At 40.2% G+C, this 22202-nt stretch overlaps 1 protein-coding gene across 1 annotated transcript in view; it reads right to left on the bottom strand.

Annotated features, from left to right (window-relative positions):
* Copa (coatomer protein complex subunit alpha) overlaps positions 1-22202 on the bottom strand; it is a 57221-nt gene that overhangs the window by 34084 nt on the left and 935 nt on the right. Inside the window, exons 2-7 of the mRNA XM_004639929.2 lie at positions 18728-18841; positions 17424-17497; positions 12379-12459; positions 10139-10215; positions 8887-8996; positions 2927-3036 (exon numbers count right to left, since the gene is read on the bottom strand). Of these exons, the coding sequence (XP_004639986.1) occupies positions 2927-3036; positions 8887-8996; positions 10139-10215; positions 12379-12459; positions 17424-17497; positions 18728-18841 (566 nt within the window). The remainder of the gene's footprint in view (positions 1-2926; positions 3037-8886; positions 8997-10138; positions 10216-12378; positions 12460-17423; positions 17498-18727; positions 18842-22202) is intronic.

The raw sequence follows: 22202 nt of genomic DNA, 5'->3' as shown, positions 1-22202 counted from the left end.
TGTACAGGGGAGTTTTCCAACGCTACTCGAAGGCTGACAATGTCATTATTCTGATGGCTAATGGAATAGGTGCTGAAATAGTTGAGATTTTTAGGCTAGGGGCACAGCTCAGTGACATCTATACAGCATGTGCCGGCATACACAAGGCTCAGCACCAAAATAATAATAATAACAATAACAATAATAATAATAGTTTGTTTCAATGTCAAATATAGTTAAAATTAACCCACATAAACAAAACCTCTTTGATGTCCTCAATAAATTTTAAGGGTATAAAGAGATCTTGAGACCTCCAAGAGCTGATTTTAAGATATCACTCCCTCACAGGATGCTGTGAAAAGAGCAACCACTATTCCCCGGTTAGGGATGAAAACGCTGAGGCTCACAGCCTCAGAGGTCACCGAGCACTTAGTGAACAAACAGGGATGTGGACACGACCTCTGGCCTTTGGCAGGAGCCCGAGGTCTTGATGGATGTAATCACACAGCCCTGTAAGCTGCCTCCACCTCTGATGGGCTGCGACTTCCGGGGAGCATTTCATTCCCTCAGGACCACAGAACTGCTACTAGTCATCGTCTGAGACCTTACTTCAGGCAGAGAAGAAAACACCTTCTTTTGCCTCAGTCATGCTTGCTACGCCACAAGCAGCCCAAACTGGCTGGTACAGCTGCCTCGTACCCCAATAAGGGTACCAGTCTGTGCTCAGTAAATGCTTTGGGAGGTCTTTAAAACAACAGAACCCTGCAAGCCACTTGGTAGTTCTTAACTCTCTAGTAGCCACAATAAAAAATTAATTATATATTTTATATAAAGCAATATATCCAACATATTGGATACTCCATTAGCAGTGAAGTAGGTAATTTTTTTTTTTTTTTTTTTTTTTTTCCCAGAACCGGGGATAGAACTCAGGCCCTTGCGCTTGGCAGCGAAGTGCTTATTCCACGGAGCCATCTCCCTGGCCCCGGTAATTTTTTTTAAAAAGACACTCTATAACCTATTTGTGTAGCTGTACTTTAACCTATGGCAAATCATGAATAAGATCGTTTTTATTTAGAAGTGTTTTTGAGGTATCATGGTGTGATTGGGAGCATCTCGGTTCTAGAGTCAAACAGACCAAGCTGAAAAAAATCTTAGTTTTCCCAATTACTAGATATATGTAGGTTTGGCTAGACTGTTTCATTTCCCTAAATTCTGATTTTTTTTCAGCTGTAAAATGAAGTTAACAATATACAGGGCCTGGGGCCAGGGAGATGGCTCAGTGGAATAAGTACTTCCTTGACAAGCACAAGGGCCTGAGTTCAATCACCAGTTCCACCAAAACAAAACAACAACAAAAAACACCCCCCACCCAAAAAAAAAAATATACAGGGCCAGCCAGACAGTTTAGTGGACTAAAGCACCTGTTCAGGCAGAGTGCAGGGACTGGGGTTCAATCCCTGGCATGCTGTGCCAGCCCTGCCTCTGGGGCACACTGCGAAGGCAACTGAGACTGGGCGTGGTGGGGCACGCCTGTAATCCCAGTGCTTGGGAGACTGAAAACAAGAATCACTAGGAGTCCAATCTGTGTAGTGAGACCCTGTAGAACCTGTACTAAACACATTAAAAATAAAAATTAAAAAAAATGAAGTTAACTATATTTCAGTGGACAGCTGTGAGATTAAAGTCGATATTTTGCTTTTATAAAAAAAAACCCTAGTACTGGACTCTTTTAGAATATTTTGCTGAGTTTACACACCTACAATATTCAATAACGGAACTTAGAAAAAATGGGGTATGCCTATGAATGTCCATTTTGTATCTGTGTATTCAAAGTGGTTGGGATAGATATATAGTTGCATTCTCTTAATGAATAGAATGATTTGTTCTAATGGTGTTTGTAAATAGGATCACAAGTCTGCATCTTGTACAGCAATTAACCACTAAGAATATATGCAGTGTAAGTTATTGAAACTGTACTTCCGATTTGATTTGAAACTGTCTCATTGCTATCTGTTTATCAATAAAACTTTGAAAAAAAAATTAAGTTTCTTAAGAGCAAAAAAAAAAAAAAAACCCTACTTTTGGGGCCGGGAAGATAGCTCAGTAGAATAAGTGCTTGCCTGGCAAGCGCAAGGGTCTGAGTTCAATCCCTGGTTCTGCAAAAAAAAAAAAAAAAAAAAAAACACCAAAAGCCTAGTTTCTTACTGTTATGTTTTCTATTTTCCCACTACGAATAAATTACTCACATAAGGTTGGCTTAGGGTACTCAGATAGGGGCTGGGGAGATGGCTCAGTGGAATAAGCACGTCCCTGGCAAGCTCAAGGGCCTGAGTTCGATCCCTGGTTCCACCAAAAAAAAAAAAAAAAATGGTACTCAGATAAACTTTCTTTCTGCTGCCTCTTTATAGGAGGGTTGAGAACAGGCTCTGCTGGGGGATGGTGATGGAGTCTATGCCCAGCTTTCTTCCTTCTTCACAACAGATTTGTAAGATGGCAGGATATTTCCCCAGGTGACATGTAAGTTTCATTTCTTTGCTGGCTCATTTACAATTCTATTCCCTGTGCCTCAAACAGTGCCTGGTACCTAATAATTTTTTTTTTTTTTTTGAATGAGCAGAATATATTTATTGAGGGAAAGAAAGCTCCTCTCCAAGAGAGGGACAAGAGGGGGGCCTGAGTGGGTTGTTCTCCAGGAAATATTTTTTTAAAAAAATGAAAAAACTCTTGGGCATGTGGCGCACACTTGTAATCCCAGTACCCGGGGAAGCTGAAACAGGAGAATCTCTGTCAGCCTGGATCCACAGTGAGTTTAAGGCCAGCCTGAACTACATGGTGAGACCTTGTCTCAAAAAATGATAAAAAAAAAAAAAAAAGAATAAAATGAATTGCATTTTGTGACTCCCTAGAGGATAATCCACACTCAGCCACTGGCCATAGAGATAAGTACCTCTAGCACATGCTTCACCACAGCATCCGTAGTTCCAAACAGATCAACCCCGGTTATTCCTCTCACATCTGACTCCACTGCACCAGGGGACAAGTTTTTTTTCCTTAGGCCTTTGAAGGAATAAGAAGTGGGATGGAAGATGCAAACATGTTATCAAAAAGCACAATACCAGGTTCATGGACAGACTGACATCAAAGAAGGGAAAAAGAAATTTTAGAGACTGAAGAAAGAAAAGAGATTCAAGAGCTCCTATGTATTTAGAGAATTGGTCAAAATTCAAAAATAGATTCACTGTCTTCTCTTGTTTCCTCAACACTTACCAAACCCCCTACTGGGATTTCTTTCTGGAGGTGGCCAACCAATACTTCTGAGACAGCTAACTTCCTCAACAAATCTCACCTTAAGAGCTGTCTATTTCAGGTACTGCTCATCCTCAATTCTTCAATATTCTTAAAATGTTGCCTTAAATGGTAAAAATGCAGTTTCCATTTTCAACTTTATGAAATCTGCAATTAATCTCAGAAATTTTTTTTAAAAAGCCATGTGGGAGGTCACACCTCAGTGTTTCTCAAACTGGAGGCTCTGAGGCAACTTATGTTGACGCTCCAGACAGGTCACAGAAACAAGTTAGCCCTCTTTATGACAAAACAGCTCTTTGGTCTGGAAAATAATATAGAATTCTATAAAAGAGAACTATACAAAAAGTGTATCATACCACCTACCTGACACTTTAGCAGGCCACAGGACAATTAACACTGTCATATCCTTTTAAGTTCTTGCTTAAAAGGCTTGGTTATGGACCTTAACAGTAAAACCTCTGTTTGCTGTCCTCACCGAGAGACATAGCCCAAAATGTGAAATCAACAGCCCAATGTAGAAGACCCACATTTATGGCTCATCTACACCCATCTTTTAAAAGTTGCCTATTTATGCTACAGTCAGAACAAAAGTTGTGATAACAATACCACTACATTTGAGAAGCAGTTGGCAGTTTTCAATGTAGTCCAATAATGTTACATGTCCAGATTCCAATAACAACCCCTTAAGATAGACAAGCAGATAAAACTACACGAGCTTATAGATAAGAAAACAGTTGCGGTTAAAATCGCATCCTTTGAAGCAGAGGAAGGGTTGGGAAATGCAATTACCTAGCATTTATAAAATAAATGAGAACAGAATAGAGGAAAAAAACCCATCATTAAAAATAAAATCTAAGGGGCTGGTGAGATGGCTCAGTGGTCTAAAGCACCTACTTAGAACAAGCTTAGCAAAGCACAGGGACCATGGTTCAATCCCCCAGCACCACATGCCAGCCAGCCCCGCCCCCTGGTGGGCTGAGCTGGACACACACACACACACACACACACACACACCAAACAAACAAACAAATAAATACAATTAAAAAAATAAAAATAAAAAATAAAATAAAATCTAAGGGGCCAAGGCGGTGGCTCAGTAGAATAAGTGCTTTGATTTCAATCCCCAGTTCTGCAAAATAAATAAATAAATAAATAAATAAATAAATAAATAAAATTAAATCTAAGTAATTTCAAACCAAAGTTTGGCATCTGTAGGAAACTGAAAACTTAAATTCAATGACTACATATACTCTCCTCTGTTCATCATTAGAGAAGCAAGAACTTAAATGGCCATGACAGTTTTAATTATCATTTCCTCTTCCAAGAAGAACATTTACCCAACAGGTAAAAAGACATAAAGTTGATGTTTTTTTAAATGCAAGGTTTCATAAATACATTATCGCAAGGATGCCTTCTTTCACTTATTTCACTTTTCCCTTTAATAGGATCTGTCAACTTTTTCTAATGAGCCTGGTGTATGAAACAGATTCAAAGAAAGATACAAAGACAGCTGTGAGGAACTTCACCTCCAATAAGCTTCAACAAACACATTAGAAGGAAAGCTGTATGACAGAATGGAAGCCTTTGTTGTACTTGCGTGTAATGATCCAGGAAAAGGGGAAGGGTAAAAAGACAGATGAATAGTGACAGGCAGTGAAAAGATACTTAGAGAAGAAACATTTGAGGCTTCAACAAGCCATTCGCTGGACTGCACGACAGATGGAAAATTTCTGCAGCAGCTACCCAAATCCAGAGGGAGAAGAGAACACTCTCAGAATGGACCAGTTTATGCATGCCTCCCAGTGGGAGCCAGGGGGAGCAGTAAAGAGAGGGATGAAGATACAAGTTGGCAGCATATTAATACTTTTTAGTAGTCATTTCAAAGGTTGAGCCTGTATTACATGGGCTTGACATGCAAAGATGAAGCTTGTTAAAAGAATTTGTCAGTTTGCTTAGAAGCTAAGCTTAAAAAAGTAGCCTATCTTTACATCTACATTGTAAATATACTCCCTTTTAAAAACAAATAGATTTTCCACTCTAATGCAAAGACTCAGGTTATGCTAAGCCCCAAGGGGCTCAATCCTCGTTGGAGAAATATCAAGAAATGGCTTTTCCTTCAATAGTTCTCCATTCTCTTAGTGCTTACCTACCAGCTCAGTGCCCCTTTCTAAAACAGATAGCTAAAATGATCAGGATGTTCACCACTCCTTTCATATTTAAAAGTGTTCAGCCTTAGAACTAACTTTTTTCTCTTGGAAATACCAACTCTGGTCCCTAACAGATCCAAAAGCTAACTCTATTCCTATGTTTAGACTTATTTAAACCAAAGCCAAAAGAACTCTGATAAAAAGCTTGCCTATTTTTAAAAAAGGAAAGAATAAGTGGAACAGTCTTATCCAAGAGCTCCTTGCATTGGTTAAATGCCAAAGCATCTCTTTTCTGGTTAAGGGATTATTTGAAGTCAAAAGAGGTGAAGATAGAGGAAAAACACTCAGAACAACAAAGAAAGCAATATTAGTACAGCACAATAGCAAAAAACTCTATCACACATACAAGGTATAGCAATTACAGTATTATTATATAGTAATCCATGCAATTCACACATTCAAGAGCATATATAAACCCTACTGAGGTTACTTTTCCCTCTCTCCTCTGATCTAGGACCTTCATTTTGATTCAAAATGTTTTTTGTCCACAAAAGGTAAAGAGAAGTATTTCTTGCCGTGGGCATTTAATGATCACCATTGAGAATCCAACCATCTGACTGCTCCAAATTGCTTTAGCTAGACCACAGGGAACGCGCTGTGCTAGCATCAGGTGGCACAAACAGTACTGTTAGAGTGGAGCAGCATAAGCCAAGCCCCTTCTCAACCCAGTGTTCTGGGAAAGAATTAAACCTTAATGCCTAAGGCCAGCAGTTTAGGTACATAACAAAGTAATTTCTTTATGATCTAGGATGGTATTAGCCACATACTATTCCCAGAAGCACTGGGAACATCATTACGGAAATTATTTTTGGTAGTGCTTATTTTCTCACGAATTTGGGTTGGAAGAGACTATTCTAAACAACTGTTCCTCATCAGCTAGAACAGCATAAAGTAGAATTTAACCCCATCAGATTCCTATATCCTGAGACAGAGAGGGAGCTCTGAACGCATGCACAGTGAAAACCCATGGAGAGCCATGGTTAGGTTACTGGATGAGCGCCAAGCTCCCTGGAAGAGTACTGGCAGTGAGGAGAGGGCTCAGGCGCACAGTGCCGTGTGCCCAGCTCTTCCTGTTGGCATGGCTGGTCACATCTGGGTGTACTTCAAAAAGCCCAGTCAGTCTGACGAAAAACTGCAATGGCAAACAAAGCCCTAGAGGAAGGGGACAATTGCCCTCTCTCCAATATAATCTTGTTTACAGCACTCCCTTCTAATTCTAAGCCTCTGAAAACTGTAAAGCTTGCATGACCTACAGGTTTTGTTCTCCAACTGTGTCCCTCTTCTTTTGGCTTGCTTCTATGCTATGCAAATCTTAAATAACTGGTCTTGTAACATTCCAAATATTATATCCAGTAACAAAATTTTCTCTTGCATTTCATTAATGGTTTGTAAAAATAGCAAATACTACATTGTTTAAGCCCATGCCCTGGGGAAGTTGGATAACTCATCACCTGAGCCTTCTAAGGCAAAAGGGCGACTCCTTTGTTGCTACAAAGAACCAGGCAAAGACCCACAAAGAAGTCTTCTGTTTATAGGACAAAACACTACTTTGTCCTTCAGTCTCTGACTTTTCAGAGAACTCAATCTCTAAGAATTTTGAAGGCAACAAAGAGACAATAGAGCAAATAATAAGAAAATGTAACTGGGCAGAGACACACAGCATTTGAGTCTCATTGCCTATTCCAACAACAATTTCTTCCATTTATCTCCAGGAAATAGAGATTATTTTAGTCCTTTCCCTGCATTAAAATTGTCTAGCTCTCAGTTTATTACACCTCTTCTATATAGCACTAGACATTTAAATCCTTTCTCAAAGTCAAAATATAAAAATGATTCAAGAAGGAATTATCTCAATGATCTAAAATCTGTAAATAAGGCCTAGTGTGGTGGCACACGCCTGTGATCCCAGCACTTGAGAGGCTGAGGCAGAGCATCACTGAGTCCAAGGTCAACGTAGGCTATGTAGTGAGTTCAAGGCAATCTGAACTACATAGTGAGAGCCTGTCTCAAAAAACCAACCCTCTCAAACCAGAACACTATAAATTATTTCATTTCTTGTCCTAGACGTCTGCCTATTAAAAGCTACTCTGCACATAAAAGTCATCAATTCACTTCTACCCCATGTTCCTACACTAAAAAAAAATCTGGGACTACAGAAGGATTTCTAAGGTGACAAGACGAACAAAACTCTCTTGGGGCTGGGAGATTGCTCAGTAGAATAAGCGCTTGACTGGCAAGCACAAGGGCCTGAGTTTAATCTCCAGTTCCACAAAAGAAAAAAAAAAAAGACCAACAGTCCTGTTTCCTTGCAGTAATCTATTTTCAAATTTTCTTTATTTTAGGGAAGGGCCTATCTACAGGGTGTTCAGGGTCTCACTACTAGATCAGACTCATAGTGATTCTCCCGTTGACAGCTTTCCAAGTGCTGGGATTACTGGCATGCACCACCACGCCCAGTCTCAATCCTCACCTCAGCATACCCTGGGGGCGGGGCAAGCATGGCAGGCCTGGGGATTGAACCCCTGGCCCCTGAGCCTGCTTGCAGGCGCTTTAATCCACTGAGCTATTTGGCTGGCCCTAAAGGTGCATTCTTGAGTGAAAATTTTCTTAATTCCTTTTTTCTTTTCTTTTCTTTTCTTTTCTTTTCTTTTCTTTTCTTTTCTTTTCTTTTCTTAGGCAGGGTATCACTATGTAGTTCAGGCTGGCCAGGACTTACTATTCATCTAGCCTAGCCTAGAATCTGTGGCGATCCTCCTACCTCAGCCTCCTGAGTGCTGGGATTACAGGTGAGAGTCACCATACGTGGCTTGGAAAGCTTAATTCTTAAATCAAATTCCCTAAAGGTATACACAGAGATTTTCAATAGGTCCTACTTTTAAAAACAAATTTTATTTATGTGTGTGTGGGTGTTGCTAGCTCAGCCCACCAAGGGCGGGGCTGGCTGGCATGTGGTGCTGGGGATTGAACCGTGGTCCCTGTGCTTTGCTAAGCTTGTTCTAAGTAGGTGCTTTAGACCACTGAGCCATCTCACCAGCCCATATACAGGGATTTTAATGACTAAAAATGACAGGGAATGGGGAGATGGCTCAGTGGAATAAGCATTTCACTGGCAAGCACAAGGGCCTGAGTTCAATCCCCAATTCTGCAAAAACAAACAAACAAACAAAGACAAAAATTAAATTTATTCAAATCAAATTTCTAGAGTAACCACTTTTCAGACAAAATAGTTTCATATGAAGAACATCAAAAAAGATTCAGTGCCCTCAGAAACAAAGATGCTACTATACAAGACAGAACCATCTTAATATTTCCTGTTCTAAATCCTCACTATTTTAAGCAATTGCAGTTTTGCGCCAGACATGACAAGGTTGTCCCCTGAACTTGGACAGCTCACCAGAAATATCCCAAACTCGCACAGTCTGGTCCAAACTGGCTGATACAACCAGGTCTTCAGAGGGGTGGAACTGAGCACACATCACGTAATGATTGTGCCCTGTTAACACACTGTAAGAAAAAAAAATACTAAATTAGAGGTGAGAATCAGTAGACTTTAAGCTAAATTATACTTTCATAGAGACAATGGTAAATAGATCAGTTAACAATTTTCAAAAATAAGCAAGACCACTTATTTTATTTTTTTGCTTTTGGTGCCAAGGACCAAACCCAGGGCTTCCAGCTTGCTAGGCAAGCATTCTACCACTCAGCCAAATCCCCACTCCCAAGACCACTTATTTTAACAATAACTTAAAAAAGCTCTAATGCTTTAGTATTTAAGTATTACTAATTTTAGGAGAAATGAAATTACATAGCTCTCTAAAGAAATATAAAAATGAGGCACACATGCCTATAAGTGCAGCACCTGGGAGGCTGAGGCAGGAGGATCACTGCAAGCTCAAGGCCAGCCTGGGCTACATAGTGAGTTCAAGGCCAGTCTTACATAGTGAGACCCTGACTCAAAAACCCAAAAACAAGTAAATATCAATAGGGAAAAAAAAAAGAATTTTAGCAATTTATACTAGAAATATCTGATAAGTCTGATAGGTCATTTTAAATGGTCTTTATCCCTTCATAAAAAGCTCGATAAGAGGCCGGGGAGATATCTCAGTAGAATAAGCACTTGCCTGGCAAGTTCAGGGTCCTGAGTTCAAACCCCGGTGCCGCAAAAAAAAAAAAAAAAAGCTCTACAAGAGCTCCAGACCCAAATACAAAGTAAGACTCACTGTTGACTGTAAGATTTTGTGGAACAGAACGCAAAAGCAAATATAAGTTTTTGAGATATATATTCTTGTTCTAAAAGATTAGCTATGTGACTTCTTTTAGACCTGTGCATTACTAAGAAGACCATGCACTTGGAAGTAAGATGATTATTCTGAAGGGAAGCTGACTGCGAAAACACATGGAGAGGGGCTGGAGAGATGGCTCAGTGGTCTAAAGCACCTACTTGAAACAAGCTTGGCAAAGCACAGGGACCGCGGTTCGATCCCCCAGCACCACATGCCAGCCAGCCCCGCCCCCTGGTGGGCTGAGCTGGCCACGCACACACACACAATAAATAAATGTAATAAATAAAAATAAATAAATAATTTAAAAAAAGAAAACACATGGAGAATTAAGACTCTTTCTGAGGCATCTGCCTCCTGCTTTACCAGACACAGGTTCTAGACTGCCAGTTCCACACTCGAATGGTTTGATCATCTGAGGCACTCAGAATCCAAGGATACTCCTGAAAGATATTTCAGATAAAGACTCTGAGCATTAAACAAACTAGTTTCACCAAACGCCTGTAACTATTTTTCTTTTGGGTGCACATTTTTGCCTTCAACTTCCACTTTATTAGCAAAAAGGTCGCTACTTCTCCTACTAGGCTAGTTGCCATCTCCTCCCACCACTCAGCCAGCTTTGTCCAACTTAGCTCCTCTCAGCCATATGACGTGAGAGCAAACATCAGACAGGACAGATATCAGAGGCACAGAGTCATACACATTTAAATTTACTCTCATAGATGGCTCAGTGGTCTAAAGCACCTACTTGAAACAAGCTTGGCAAAGCCCAGGGACCTCGGTTCGATCCCCCAGCACCACATGCCAGCCAGCTCCGCCCCCTGGTGGGCTGAGCTGGCCACACACACACAGACACAATAAATAAATGTAATAAAAATAAATAAATATTTAAAAAAATAAATAAATAAATAAATTTACTCTCATATACTTACGTGTGCATACTTATACTGTGGTGCTGTGGTCTCAGAACATACAATGAGTAACAAAAATGACATGTGCCAGCCTGTTTGTGCTGGAAAGGGCAGAGTCAAAAAGCAATCAACACTGGTTAACATCTAGCCTGCATGTTTGGTACCAAAGAGGCAAAGAGATACTGAGGCAAATTTTTATTAAAGTGTACTAAATACCAAATTTGAAAAATGTCAAAGAAGTCAAGTACCAAAACATATAACTGTATTTATATGTAATCTTACAAACTAAGATCCAGTGAAAGGCTCTTTTAACTCTAGGACCGCGTATGACACACGTGTTACCTGTTTTTAAGACAAAACATGCTAATACACGAATTGTTTTTGAGAAGGATTTTTTTTGGCTGGCTCAGGTTGCCTTAAGGGCGGGTCTGGTAAGGCATAGGGAGCTGGGGATTGAACCACGGTCCCCTGCACCTGCATGGGTTTGCCCCAATAGGCATTTAAATGACTGAGCTAACCCGCAAGCCACCTACACGAGTTGTTTTTTCTCACGTATTTCTCAGTATTTCATTGAAGTGCTGGCACTTTGCAGTAAGTGGGTTAAATAAATTCTTTTTTTTTAAATTTAATTTAATTTTATTTTTATTTGTGTGTGTGTGTGGCCAGCTCAGCCCACCAGGGGGCGTGTCTGGCTGGCATGTGGTGCTGGGGATCGAACCGCGGTCCCTGTGCTTTGCCAAGCTTGTTTCAAGTAGGTGCTTTAGACCACTGAGCCATCTCTCCAGCCCCGTCTAAGTAGGTTCTTTAGACCACTGAGCCATCTCTCCAGCCCCAATAAATTCTTATTGAACACTAGTTATTCTCAAATATTTCAGTTGTAATTTTCTCATTCTCCCCAACCTTAAAATGTTTTAATTTTATAAAGGAAATAAAGTATTACTCAATCAGTAAATATTTGTTTATTTTATAATATTCTAACTTAATTCAAGAGACTTCGTTTACAGAGAACCACAGAATAGAATGAGTTAAAAATTTTTTTTTTTTAATTTTAACTTTTTTTTTCTGGTGGAATCAGGGATTAAACTCAGGCCCTTGCGCTTGCCAGGGAAGCACTTATTCTACTGAGCCATCTCCCCAGCCCAAAATGAGTTAATTTCAATGGCACAGAATTATAGAAAGTTCTAGCCAGGTTGGAAGTTGATTCAGATGTTAGAAGTCTATAATCTGTAACTCAATGTCTAAGTCTACTATGATACCTAAGAGAGCAAAGAAGACAGTAAACCTTGCTAAGGGAACAGGCTCCATAAGACCCCAAAACCTTAGGGTAGAGGTGTCTATTAGCTCACCCAAACAGCATTTTAGCTTGACCTTCCTCTAGACATACCTACCATTTACCAGTAACACTTTACAAGGGACTAGCCTATAAACATTTGCTGGCACAGCACTGAAATAAAATCTGCTTTTCTTGATAGAGAAACAATAGAGCTCACTGAATCCACTTAAATTAAATTGAGTACAGTATAGCCCTGAGTTCTTCCTTTTATAGAAGAAAGCAGAAAAGCCAACAGCCCCACATCCTAGAAAAGCCACATCAATAACATAATCTGTTAACAAAGCATAAGTTCTTGAGAGCAAGCAGATTACTAAGAGGAAACCGAAGCATGCATCAGAACTAGTGCCACTGTGGCTACTCACATGATGAAAAAATGTAGTGCGGATATAATCCAAGTGACCAAGCAAGGTGAAAAGACAGCGCCTAAGTTTGTAATTCCAAACCTGAAAAGACAAATCCAAATAAAGCATAGCATAAAAAGGTTCTGAGCTTCTAAAAGGCTCAGGTTTCTCAATGAACAAGATTAGATCAATATTTTGGCATTTCTAAACAGGTAGGAACCATGATAGGGAGTCTCCTTAAGCCCTGGGAGGAAATAAAAGGATGAAAATATAGGTCAGCTAAACAAAGTGGGGGTCAGGAGGTGATGGGGATAAGTTAGGGAAAAGCTAAAGATAAAACAATGGGAAGTGGAACTGGAGATACAGCTCTGTGGTACAGTGCTTGTCTAGCTTTTCTGAGGTCCTCAGCACTGCAAAAATAAACAGATGAACAAATTGTAGAAAGGTGTCTCTTTCTCTACAGAGATTTTTTTGTTTGTTTGTTTTTGACACAAGGCTTTGCTATGGTGCCCAACCGGCCTCAACACCTGAGGCTGAGCAATCCTCCTGCCTCAGTATCTCTAGTAGCTGGGACTACAGGAATACGCCACTGCTCCTGGCCTGAGAAATCATTTTAATAACAGAAGACAAGACATTTACCAATTACTCAGTTAACTTGTGTTCTCAGTTTAAATACAAATACCAGTACTGTACTTTATCTATTACCTTAGTAAGTAGAATAGATCCAAGCCTCCAAAGAGACATTACCATGGCATTATGGTAACTCCTAACTCCTAATTTGGTGGCAAACGATGCCCATATATTTGTGGTTTGTGCTTATTTTTCTGCAAAGAGACTTGAACTCATTACTATGAAAAATACTACACTGCTTAGGCTAAAATAAGCAGAGAAACAATAATATCCAGATATAAAGTTGAGTTAAATGCTAATGTTTCTGACATCAATGAACACAAGACACTAAAGCTAGGATCACAAATGTTAAGACAACTCATCTTTCTCATCCAGAAAATGCCACAAATCAACAAAAATGAGACATCAGATGCTTTCTTTTTCTAACTTCAATTTTTTAAAAATGCCACTCGATATTTTAAAATTTTATCTGGGCCAACTTGTTATTACTTCATTATCCTAATCTTTTTTTGAAAAAAAATTTTTTTGGTAAGTGACCAAAAATATGTTTTGTCTGTCTGTCTGTCTGTCTCTCCTCCTCCTTCCTCCCTTCCTCTCATTTATTCAGACATGATCTCACTCTGTAGCCCAGGCTGATACTCACGAGCTCACAATCCTGCCTCAGCCACTAGAGTGGTGGGATTTCAGGTATGTGCTACTCTATGTACATAAAAGTAGTATAATTTCTTATAACAAATTCAGACAATTCAAAAGTGGAACCTTCCAAATGAGGTAAGATCCTTGAAGGCAAGGATCTATCACATGACATAGCACTCTGGCACTTAATTTGGTAGCTGGCACTTGGCAATTATTCTGTACCTATAAAAGTAAAAAATCATAAATAACATTAAAAAATGAAGGTACTTGATGATTATCTTCATCTTTGTCTATATATAAACATGTACATAGTAAAGTTTCACTAAAAAAAAACCAGATCATACCATAAGTACTACTCTTTAACTGAGTCGCTCTTTGTGGAGTTCAGGGTTTTTGGTTTTGCTTTGTTTTTTGAGGGTGGGAGTATGGGCAGGAGACAGGGTTTTGCTTTGTGGTTCAGGCTGACCTGGAACTCACTACATAGCCCAGGCTGGCCTCAAACTCACAGCAATCCTCTTGCCTCAGTCTTGCATGTGCTGGGATTATAGGCAGGTCCCACCATACCTGGCAGGAGTCCAGTGTTTTAAACTTTTACCTTTTTAGCTTTAGCTTGTCCTGACTCCTTTAATGTCTTTAAAGCCTTAAAGTAGGTTTTTTTTTTTTTTTTAGTTCTTTTTTTTTTTTTCTTTATTTTCTTTGTTTATTTATTTATTTTATTTAGTGTGTGTGGCCAGCTCAGCCCACCAGGGGGCGGGGCTGGCTGGCATGTGGTGCTGGGGGATTGAACCGCGGCCCCTGTGCTTTGCTTAGCTTAGCTTGTTCTAAGTAGGTGCTTTAGACCACTGAGCCATCTCACCAGCCCCTTAAAGTATTTTAGATAATGCTGTGGTCATTGCTAAGCTTTCTGTCCTGTTCTTTGTACATGACGATTATATTAATGCTATCTTTATCTGAATAAAGCGAGCAATATTATGATCTATACACATGATTTTTCATGATAATTCTTTTTCATGAAGTTTTCAACTGTATTAGTCATCAGAAAAATATAAAATAGGGCTGGCCAAATAGCTCAGTGGATTAAAGCGCCTGTGTTCCCTGGGCCTGCTATGCCAGCCCCATCCCCAGGGCGTGGTGAGACATGGTGTGCACCTATAATCCCAGCTTTTGGGAGGCTGTAAACAGGCGAATCACTACAAGTCTGATCTAGTAGTGAGACCCTGAATACCCTGTAGACCCTTTCCTAAAATACCCCCCCCCAAAAAAAAGAAAAAAAGAAAAAGCAATGGCCCATAAATAAAACCAGCTAACTAATAGAGAATTCCCAATTGCAATAAATTTTATTGGAATACAACACAAATTTCCCAGAATTTACTAGTTAGGTACAGAATTCAATGGGTTTCTATATATTCACAGTTCTGCGACCATCACCACAATCAAGTTTTGAATATGTTTCTTCCTCTAAAAAGAAACCCATACGTATTAGCACCTCACTCTAGTAATTGTGCTCTTCCAACTAAACAACCACTGATCTACTTATATCTGTGAAGTTATACTCATCTTAGGACATTTCACATAAATGGAAAACAAGTTTTTTAAAAAATATTAATCATTTGTCTCTGCCTCTCTGCAGTCCTGGGTGCTGGGCCAAGGCTCTTGTGTACGTGAGGCAGGTGCTCTACACTGAGCTGTCTTAGCGGCCTTTGAGACCTACATAGTGGCTTGAGCTTCCACTAACTGCCTCCAGGAGGTAGTGCTTCAAAGCTAAAAACAGAAAGAACATAGCTCCATACTATTCTAATACCACTTTTCTTCATGGGCAGCAGCCCTATAATCTATAATACATAATTTCCAGAAGTAGTTAATGAAAAGCCCTGTACATTTTTTATGAAATAAATTTAACAGGCCTGGTTGGACCTGGAGATTTAATGAAAACAAATTGTAGAAGTAAATAAAGCAAATGCTGACTTATTTTTGTTTTTACAGGTTCAAAGTTGCTGCTCTAACTCTTTTCTTTATCACAGTCAATCTTCAAAGAACTGCCAACGTGGGGCCAGGGAGATAGCTCAACAGAAAAAGCGCTTGCCTGGCAAACACAATGACCTGAGTTCTGTCCCGGTTCCGCCAAAAAACAAAAAACAAAAAAAAAACAAAGAACTGCCAATGTTCTATCTGCTTGCTCACCTAACACTATGCAAAGGTGCTACGATCACAAATGCTCTAACTTGCTAATCTAAAGGTTACTCCTCAGGCTGGATCTTACAAGGTCCACTTTCTCTTTACCCAAATTTTCTCTACTTTGACATCAGAGAGACTTCGGCTTCTCCTTGGTTCATCTCCCAAAATCTCAATCATTCTACCCACTCTACCTCCCCCTTCTCTTAAATGCTGATTTATCTTCTTACTTAAATTACTCCCCGAGAAGTATCTTCTGCCACTTCTTTGGCTCTCTCCTCCATAAGAACTTTCGAAAATATATCTAGGACAATCATACCTCTACTTGACTGTCCTTTAGGCACCTCAAATTCATCACCACAAGCATGGACCTCATTATTCATTCTCACTTCAGAAAATGGTAGCTCTCCTTGATTCTCCTTTCCTAGTTAATGATATCCTTGCTAACAATGACCTAAACTAGAGCTGAAGATATGGCTCAGGGGCCGAGGATGTAGCTCAGTCGCATAAGTGCCTGCCTGTCAAGCATGAGGTCCTGAGTTCGAACCCTGATATTTAAAAAAAAAAAAGACCTAAACTAAAAATCTAAGTCATCTCATTTGTTTCCCCTTATTGTTACTCTAATCTCCACCTAACAGAACTGCACCACTATGCCTGTAACCCCAGGATTCAGGAGGCTGAGGCAGGAGGATTGCCATGAGTTTGAGGACAACTGTGGCTAAATAGTGTAGTCTAGGCCAGCCTGAACTACACAGAAAGTCCTTGTCTCAAAAAAATAAACCAGAGAAAGAGAATTACTTCATTTTCTTAGGCTCTTCAATCTCTCCCCATTTTGAATGCTATTGTGTGTAAGTTTAGGTTTTATTCATCTGTTACAATGGATTTATATGGTAGTCCCCTATGTGGATATACAGCTCAAATCTAGCCTAAACCACCCAGTTTTTCCTTTATAGGAGTACCTAACCCTAAAAAAAAAAAAAAAAAGTAAATCTGATTCCGATAATCCTCCTATATTTAATACTTTGTATACCCACTTTGACACAGGGCCTTATGTAGTCCAGGCTGGCCTTGAACTTACCATGTAACCCAGACTGGCCTCAAACTCAGAATCCCTCTGCCTCAGTTCCCATGTGCTAGAATTACAAGGCACCTTACCCAGCTTATTGAATCCCTTTTAACGACCCCATACCTGCTGGTAACATGAGAATCCCTGGTATGATCAGATACCCTCTCATTTTTTGCCCCTTCTCTCATCTTTGTGTTCTTATAAAACTAGAGTTTCTCAAATGTATCTAGCTGTGTCATGCCTATCTCTACAGCTGGACTATTCTTTTTATTTTGATTTTTGTAACTATCATATCACTCACCAAATAATAGCATATGCTATTATCTGAGTACATGTTTATCTCTATTGGAATAAAAGTTGAGAACAAAATCCATTTCTTATTTTTGAATTTCCAAAAAAGAATCTGGTACACAGATTCCTTCAATAAATGTTTGCTCATACATGCTCTGGATGTTAAAATTCTAATTCTCTGTGAATGATCACTCTTTCAATCCCTTAAAGAATTCCCACATCTTCCCACATCGTTCTGTCTGTTATCCCCTGTGACAACAGACCCTCTTACCTTAATCTTATAGTCATCTCCTCCAGAGACAAATAGAGGCTGCTGCTTATGGAAGTCAATGCCTCGCACTGGTCCTGGGGAAAAAGGCAGATGAGGTACATGAGAGACAGCTAATCTTTCAAATCTTTATTTTTTTTTTTAATTTTTATTTATTTATTTATTTAGTGTGTGTGTGTGTGTGTGTGTGTGTGTGTGGCCAGCTCAGCCCACCAGGGGCAGCCCTGGCTGGCATGTGATGCTGGGGGATTGAACCGAGGTCCCTTTGCTTTGCTAAGCTCGTTTTAAGTAGGTGCTTTAGACCACTGAGCCATCTCACCAGCCCCTAATCTTTCAAATCTTTAGGCATGGATGGCAAATCTTTTAGAGATCAAGTGCCCAAACTGCAACCCAAAGCCCACTTATTTAGCATAAAGTGCCAACACTGCAATTAAACCTGAATGTCTCATGCTCGGCTGCAGGAGTGACTTGGCTCACATGGTGACAGGCAGGGTGCTATATGCCCACTGTGGCACATGTGCCATAGGTTTACTATCAAATGCTCTTAAGGTGGCTGCTATTCAAGATTTTTCAGTTCTCTCCCCTAGCACTGGAGATTTTTTTCTCCATTCATTTCTTTGTTTTTGAGAGATAGGGTCTCACTGTTTTGCCCAAGTTGGTTTCAAATCCCAGGGTTTAGGGCTGGCGAGATAGCTCAGTGGACTAAGCACCTGCTTAGGCAAGAGCAGGGACAGCGGTTCAATCTCTGGTACCACATGCTAGGCTGGCCCTGGCCCAGGCCCCATACCAGGTGTACTGAGCTAGCCATTGAGACCAGGTATGGTGGCACACACCTGTAATCCCAGCGTTGGAGAGGTTGAAAATGGGATTGGGCCAGGGAGATAGCTCAGAAGAATAAGCGCTTCCCTGGCAAGTGCAAGGGCCTGAGTTCAATCCCCGGTTCCACAAACAAACAAAAAAAAAGAAAATGGGAGGATCGCTATGAGTCCATGCTGTGTAGTGAGACCCTATACCAAATACATTTAAAAAAAAAAAAAGCTCCTAGGGCTTAAATGACCAATCTATCACAGCCTCTCAAGTTCTAGGACCGTAGTTATGCACTACCACATCTGGCTTCCCTTTTCCAATTTTTTTTTTTTAAGTATCTGTGATACATACTATATTTATCTTGAGAAAATGGTATGCGTACACAGCACATTTCTCTTTTAAATTCATTAATCCTATAGGAATCCATATCAAATCAGCTTTAAGCTATCCTCGAAAAGAGACTTACATCCCTTTTAACTTCCTCCTAGAAACTATCTTACCATCATGTTCATCAAACTTGTCGATGAGAGTGCACATCCGATAGTCCCATAGCTGGATGACCCCATTGTGTAAACTGGTTAGGATCCAGGGTCGTTTGGGGTGAAAACTGAGTCCTGTGGGGCAGGAGGAATAGAAAATTATATGATGAGCTAGCAAGACCCAGAATGTCACCTTCTATCAATCCCCGGTTCCACAAAAAGAAAAAGAAAAAAAAAAAAAGAATGTCACCTTCTGTCAATTCTGATAAGAACAAGGACCACCCACATTACTCATAGGTTCATTCATTCAGTCACTGCACTTGATTTTTTTTTTTTTTTTTTTTTTTTTTTGGTGGTACCAGGGATTGAACTCAGGACCTTGCACTTGCCAGGCAAGCACTTATTCTATTGAGCCATCTCCCCAGGCCTGCCCTTGATTATTTTATTGGATGCCAGACATTGTAATTTTATGTTGTTAGGTGCTAGATTTTTTAACATTATCATTAAGATTTTGAGAATCATTAACAATATGAACAATAAATGTAACTGATAACAATAAAAACTAAATGAGCTGAATTTGCTTTATTGTTGCAACATGTTTTCTCTTTATTAGTGCAGTACATCTTTACATTCGTTGTGCACAGTTGATACATGAACATAACACATTTAGCTCCTGTCACCCCCTGTGCCTCCCTTCCTCCCTCCAGCTCTTGATCCCCTTTCCCTTTCAGAAAGACATATCTCCCTACTTCCTCCTATCTATCTTTGACTTTGCTCTTTGTCTTTTGGGTTTCACATGTAAGAGAAACCAAGCGATACTTAAGCTTGTGTATCTGATTTATTTCACTTAACATTCTGGCCTCAAGGTGCATCCATTTCCCCACAAGTGATTCAAGGTTTTCTCTTTTTTTTGTGTGCAGAACCAGGGATTGGACTCAGGACCCTGTGCTTGCCAGGCAAGCACTTGTTCTACTGAGCTATCTCCCTGGCCCAATTCTATTTATTTACTTTTTTTTTTTTTTTGGCGGAACCAGGGATTAAACTCAGGTCCTTGTGTTTGCCAGGGACGAGCTTATTCTACTAAGCCATCTCCCCAGCCCAAGGTTTTCTTTATGGCGGAGTAGTACTTCACTGTGCATAAATACCAGATTTTTTTTTTTTTAATTCATTCATCTGTTGATAGACTTTAGGCTGCTTCCAAGATTGAGCCATTATGAATTGTGCTACTATAAGCATGGGCATGCAAGTATCACTGCAATAGTGTAGTATGCCTTTAAATATTTAGGGCAGATACCTAGAAGGGGAACAAATGGAATTTAGGTGCTGGACCTTTTTTTTTTGGCAGAACTGGGGATTGAACTCAGGCCCTTGCGCTTGCCAGAGAAGCACTTATTCCACTGAACCATCTCCCTGGCCCCTTATTTATTTATTTAGGTGCTGGACTTTTGTATGTTCCTTCAAATACTGTTGGGCTTTTTTAGGGTGACGTTATTTAGAATCAGTTGATCACTTTGAGGCTTGCTTTTTAAGTTTTGTTATAATAGGCCCCCAGCAGCTTTTAGTCTAGGTCAGGGATGGTAAACCTAGAGCTTTCAATGATTAAATAGCCCACTGTGGCATGCAAATTAGTCTAGGTCTAATTTGGAAATACTACTAATCCCCTGAGATCCCATATATGTCTTGAGTATTAGGAAGTCTTTCCATTCTTCCTAGTAAGAATACAACCTATTTTCAGAGCTTTGTGGGTCCAGGTATTGTTCACCTTTCTCTTTTTCCATGGTTCTTTTCTAAGTTTTGGATAGTTTTCGCACATGCATAGGTGAACTGGTACTCAGACAAAGTATGAGGTAACCCCTGCCAGATCCGCAGGGCTCTCTGTTGACTACCCTCCTCTCTGATATCTTACATAGCAAATTTTAACCAAGGTCCCCTGCATCTGCCTAAGCTTGGCTAAGTAGGTGCTTTAGAATGCTGAGCTATCTCACTGGCCCCTACGTAGCAAATTTTAGTCCTCCTTGCTTTCCCAAACTCTAAACTCTCCTCAGCTAGTCCATAGGGCTCTTCCTGTTCATTCACTGCAGTCTGGACACTCTCTCTAGGCAGTAAGCTAAAACAATTATTCCCCTCTCTCTCAAATTAATTCCTGCCCTGCCTGTTGGCCAATCTCTGTTCTGTACATTTTATTCAGCTGTGCAGCCTTTAATGCAGAAAGGTAAATTCAGTTCGCGTTAGTCCACTATGACCATACACAGAAGCTGCCACAGGTAACTGCTAAAATTGCATCCCATAAGAAGTTATTGGGCCTGGGGAGATAGCTTAGTAGAATAAGTGCTTGCCTGGCAAGCGCAGGGGCCTGAGTTTAATCCCCAATTCTGCAAAAAAAAAAAAAGGTTATTAGGAGAGGGCCTGCCAAATAGCTCAGTGGATTAAAGCACCTGCAAGCAGGCACAGGCACAAGGGCGAGGAGTAGAGGGGGTAGGGGATGAGGGGGGGGTTCCATCCCCAGGCCTGCTGTGCTGGCTTCGCCCCCAGGGTGCACCGAGATGGCAACTGAGATTGGTTGTGGTGGTGCACACCTGTAATTCCAGCTTCTGGGAAGTTATAAACAGGCAGATCTCTATGAGTCTGATCTATTACTGAGATCCTGAACACCTTGTAGACCCTTCCCTGAAATACCAAAAAAAAAAAAAAAAAAAGTTATTAGGAGAGAACTCAAGGATAATAAAGGCTAGAAATCCTTAATGGTACTTTTATTTTTGTATTTTAGGGCAAGGTCTAGAGGCTCTCATGGTATAAAGTGGACCCGTAGTGATCCTCCTGTTTGCAGCTTCTGAAGTGCTGGGATTATAGGCCTGCACCACTATGCCCAGTCTCAATTGCCATCTCAGCGTGCCCCGGGGGAGGGCCGGCACAGCAGGCCTGGGGATTGAACTCCCAGCCCTTGCATTTGCCTAGTAGGCACTTTAATTTGGCCGGCCCTAATGGTGCTCTTTACAACCAAGATTCCCATGAAATTTAGAAACTGCTCAGGACATATTCTCACAATGTCTTTCAGTTTTTAAGTTAGTGAATCCAGCCACGCTCGGTAATACAATTTCCATATACTTTCTCATTTTACTTCTCTCTGTAAGAGGATACTAACTGCCCTTATTTTACAGATCTGGAGATATTTATTTAGTAGAATTTTAGGATTCCAAAGCAAGCCCTCCTGACTCCAAAGAACAAGTTCTTAATGACTATGGTGCATCTTACTAAACATTCCACATGTTTTTCCACTTGTTATTGGACTTTCTCTACTTTTTTTCATTTATTTATTTATTTGAGGTACTGGAGATTGCACTTGGGACCTTGCACTTACCAGGCATAGCTTATGCAGCAGAGCTATCTCCTCAGCCCTGGTTTTTTTTCATTTTGACAAGAAACTACTGCAACCTCAGCCAGTTGCCCTCCAAAACAAATTACTAAAATTTATTCACTATTTACCTGAAACTCAAAG

The sequence above is a fragment of the Octodon degus genome, unplaced genomic scaffold (genome assembly GCF_000260255.1).
Source record: "Octodon degus isolate 3935 unplaced genomic scaffold, OctDeg1.0 scaffold00116, whole genome shotgun sequence".
NCBI lineage: Eukaryota > Metazoa > Chordata > Mammalia > Rodentia > Octodontidae > Octodon > Octodon degus.
Note: the sequence above shows the minus strand (reverse complement) of the source record. Positions and strands in the feature narration are given on the sequence as shown.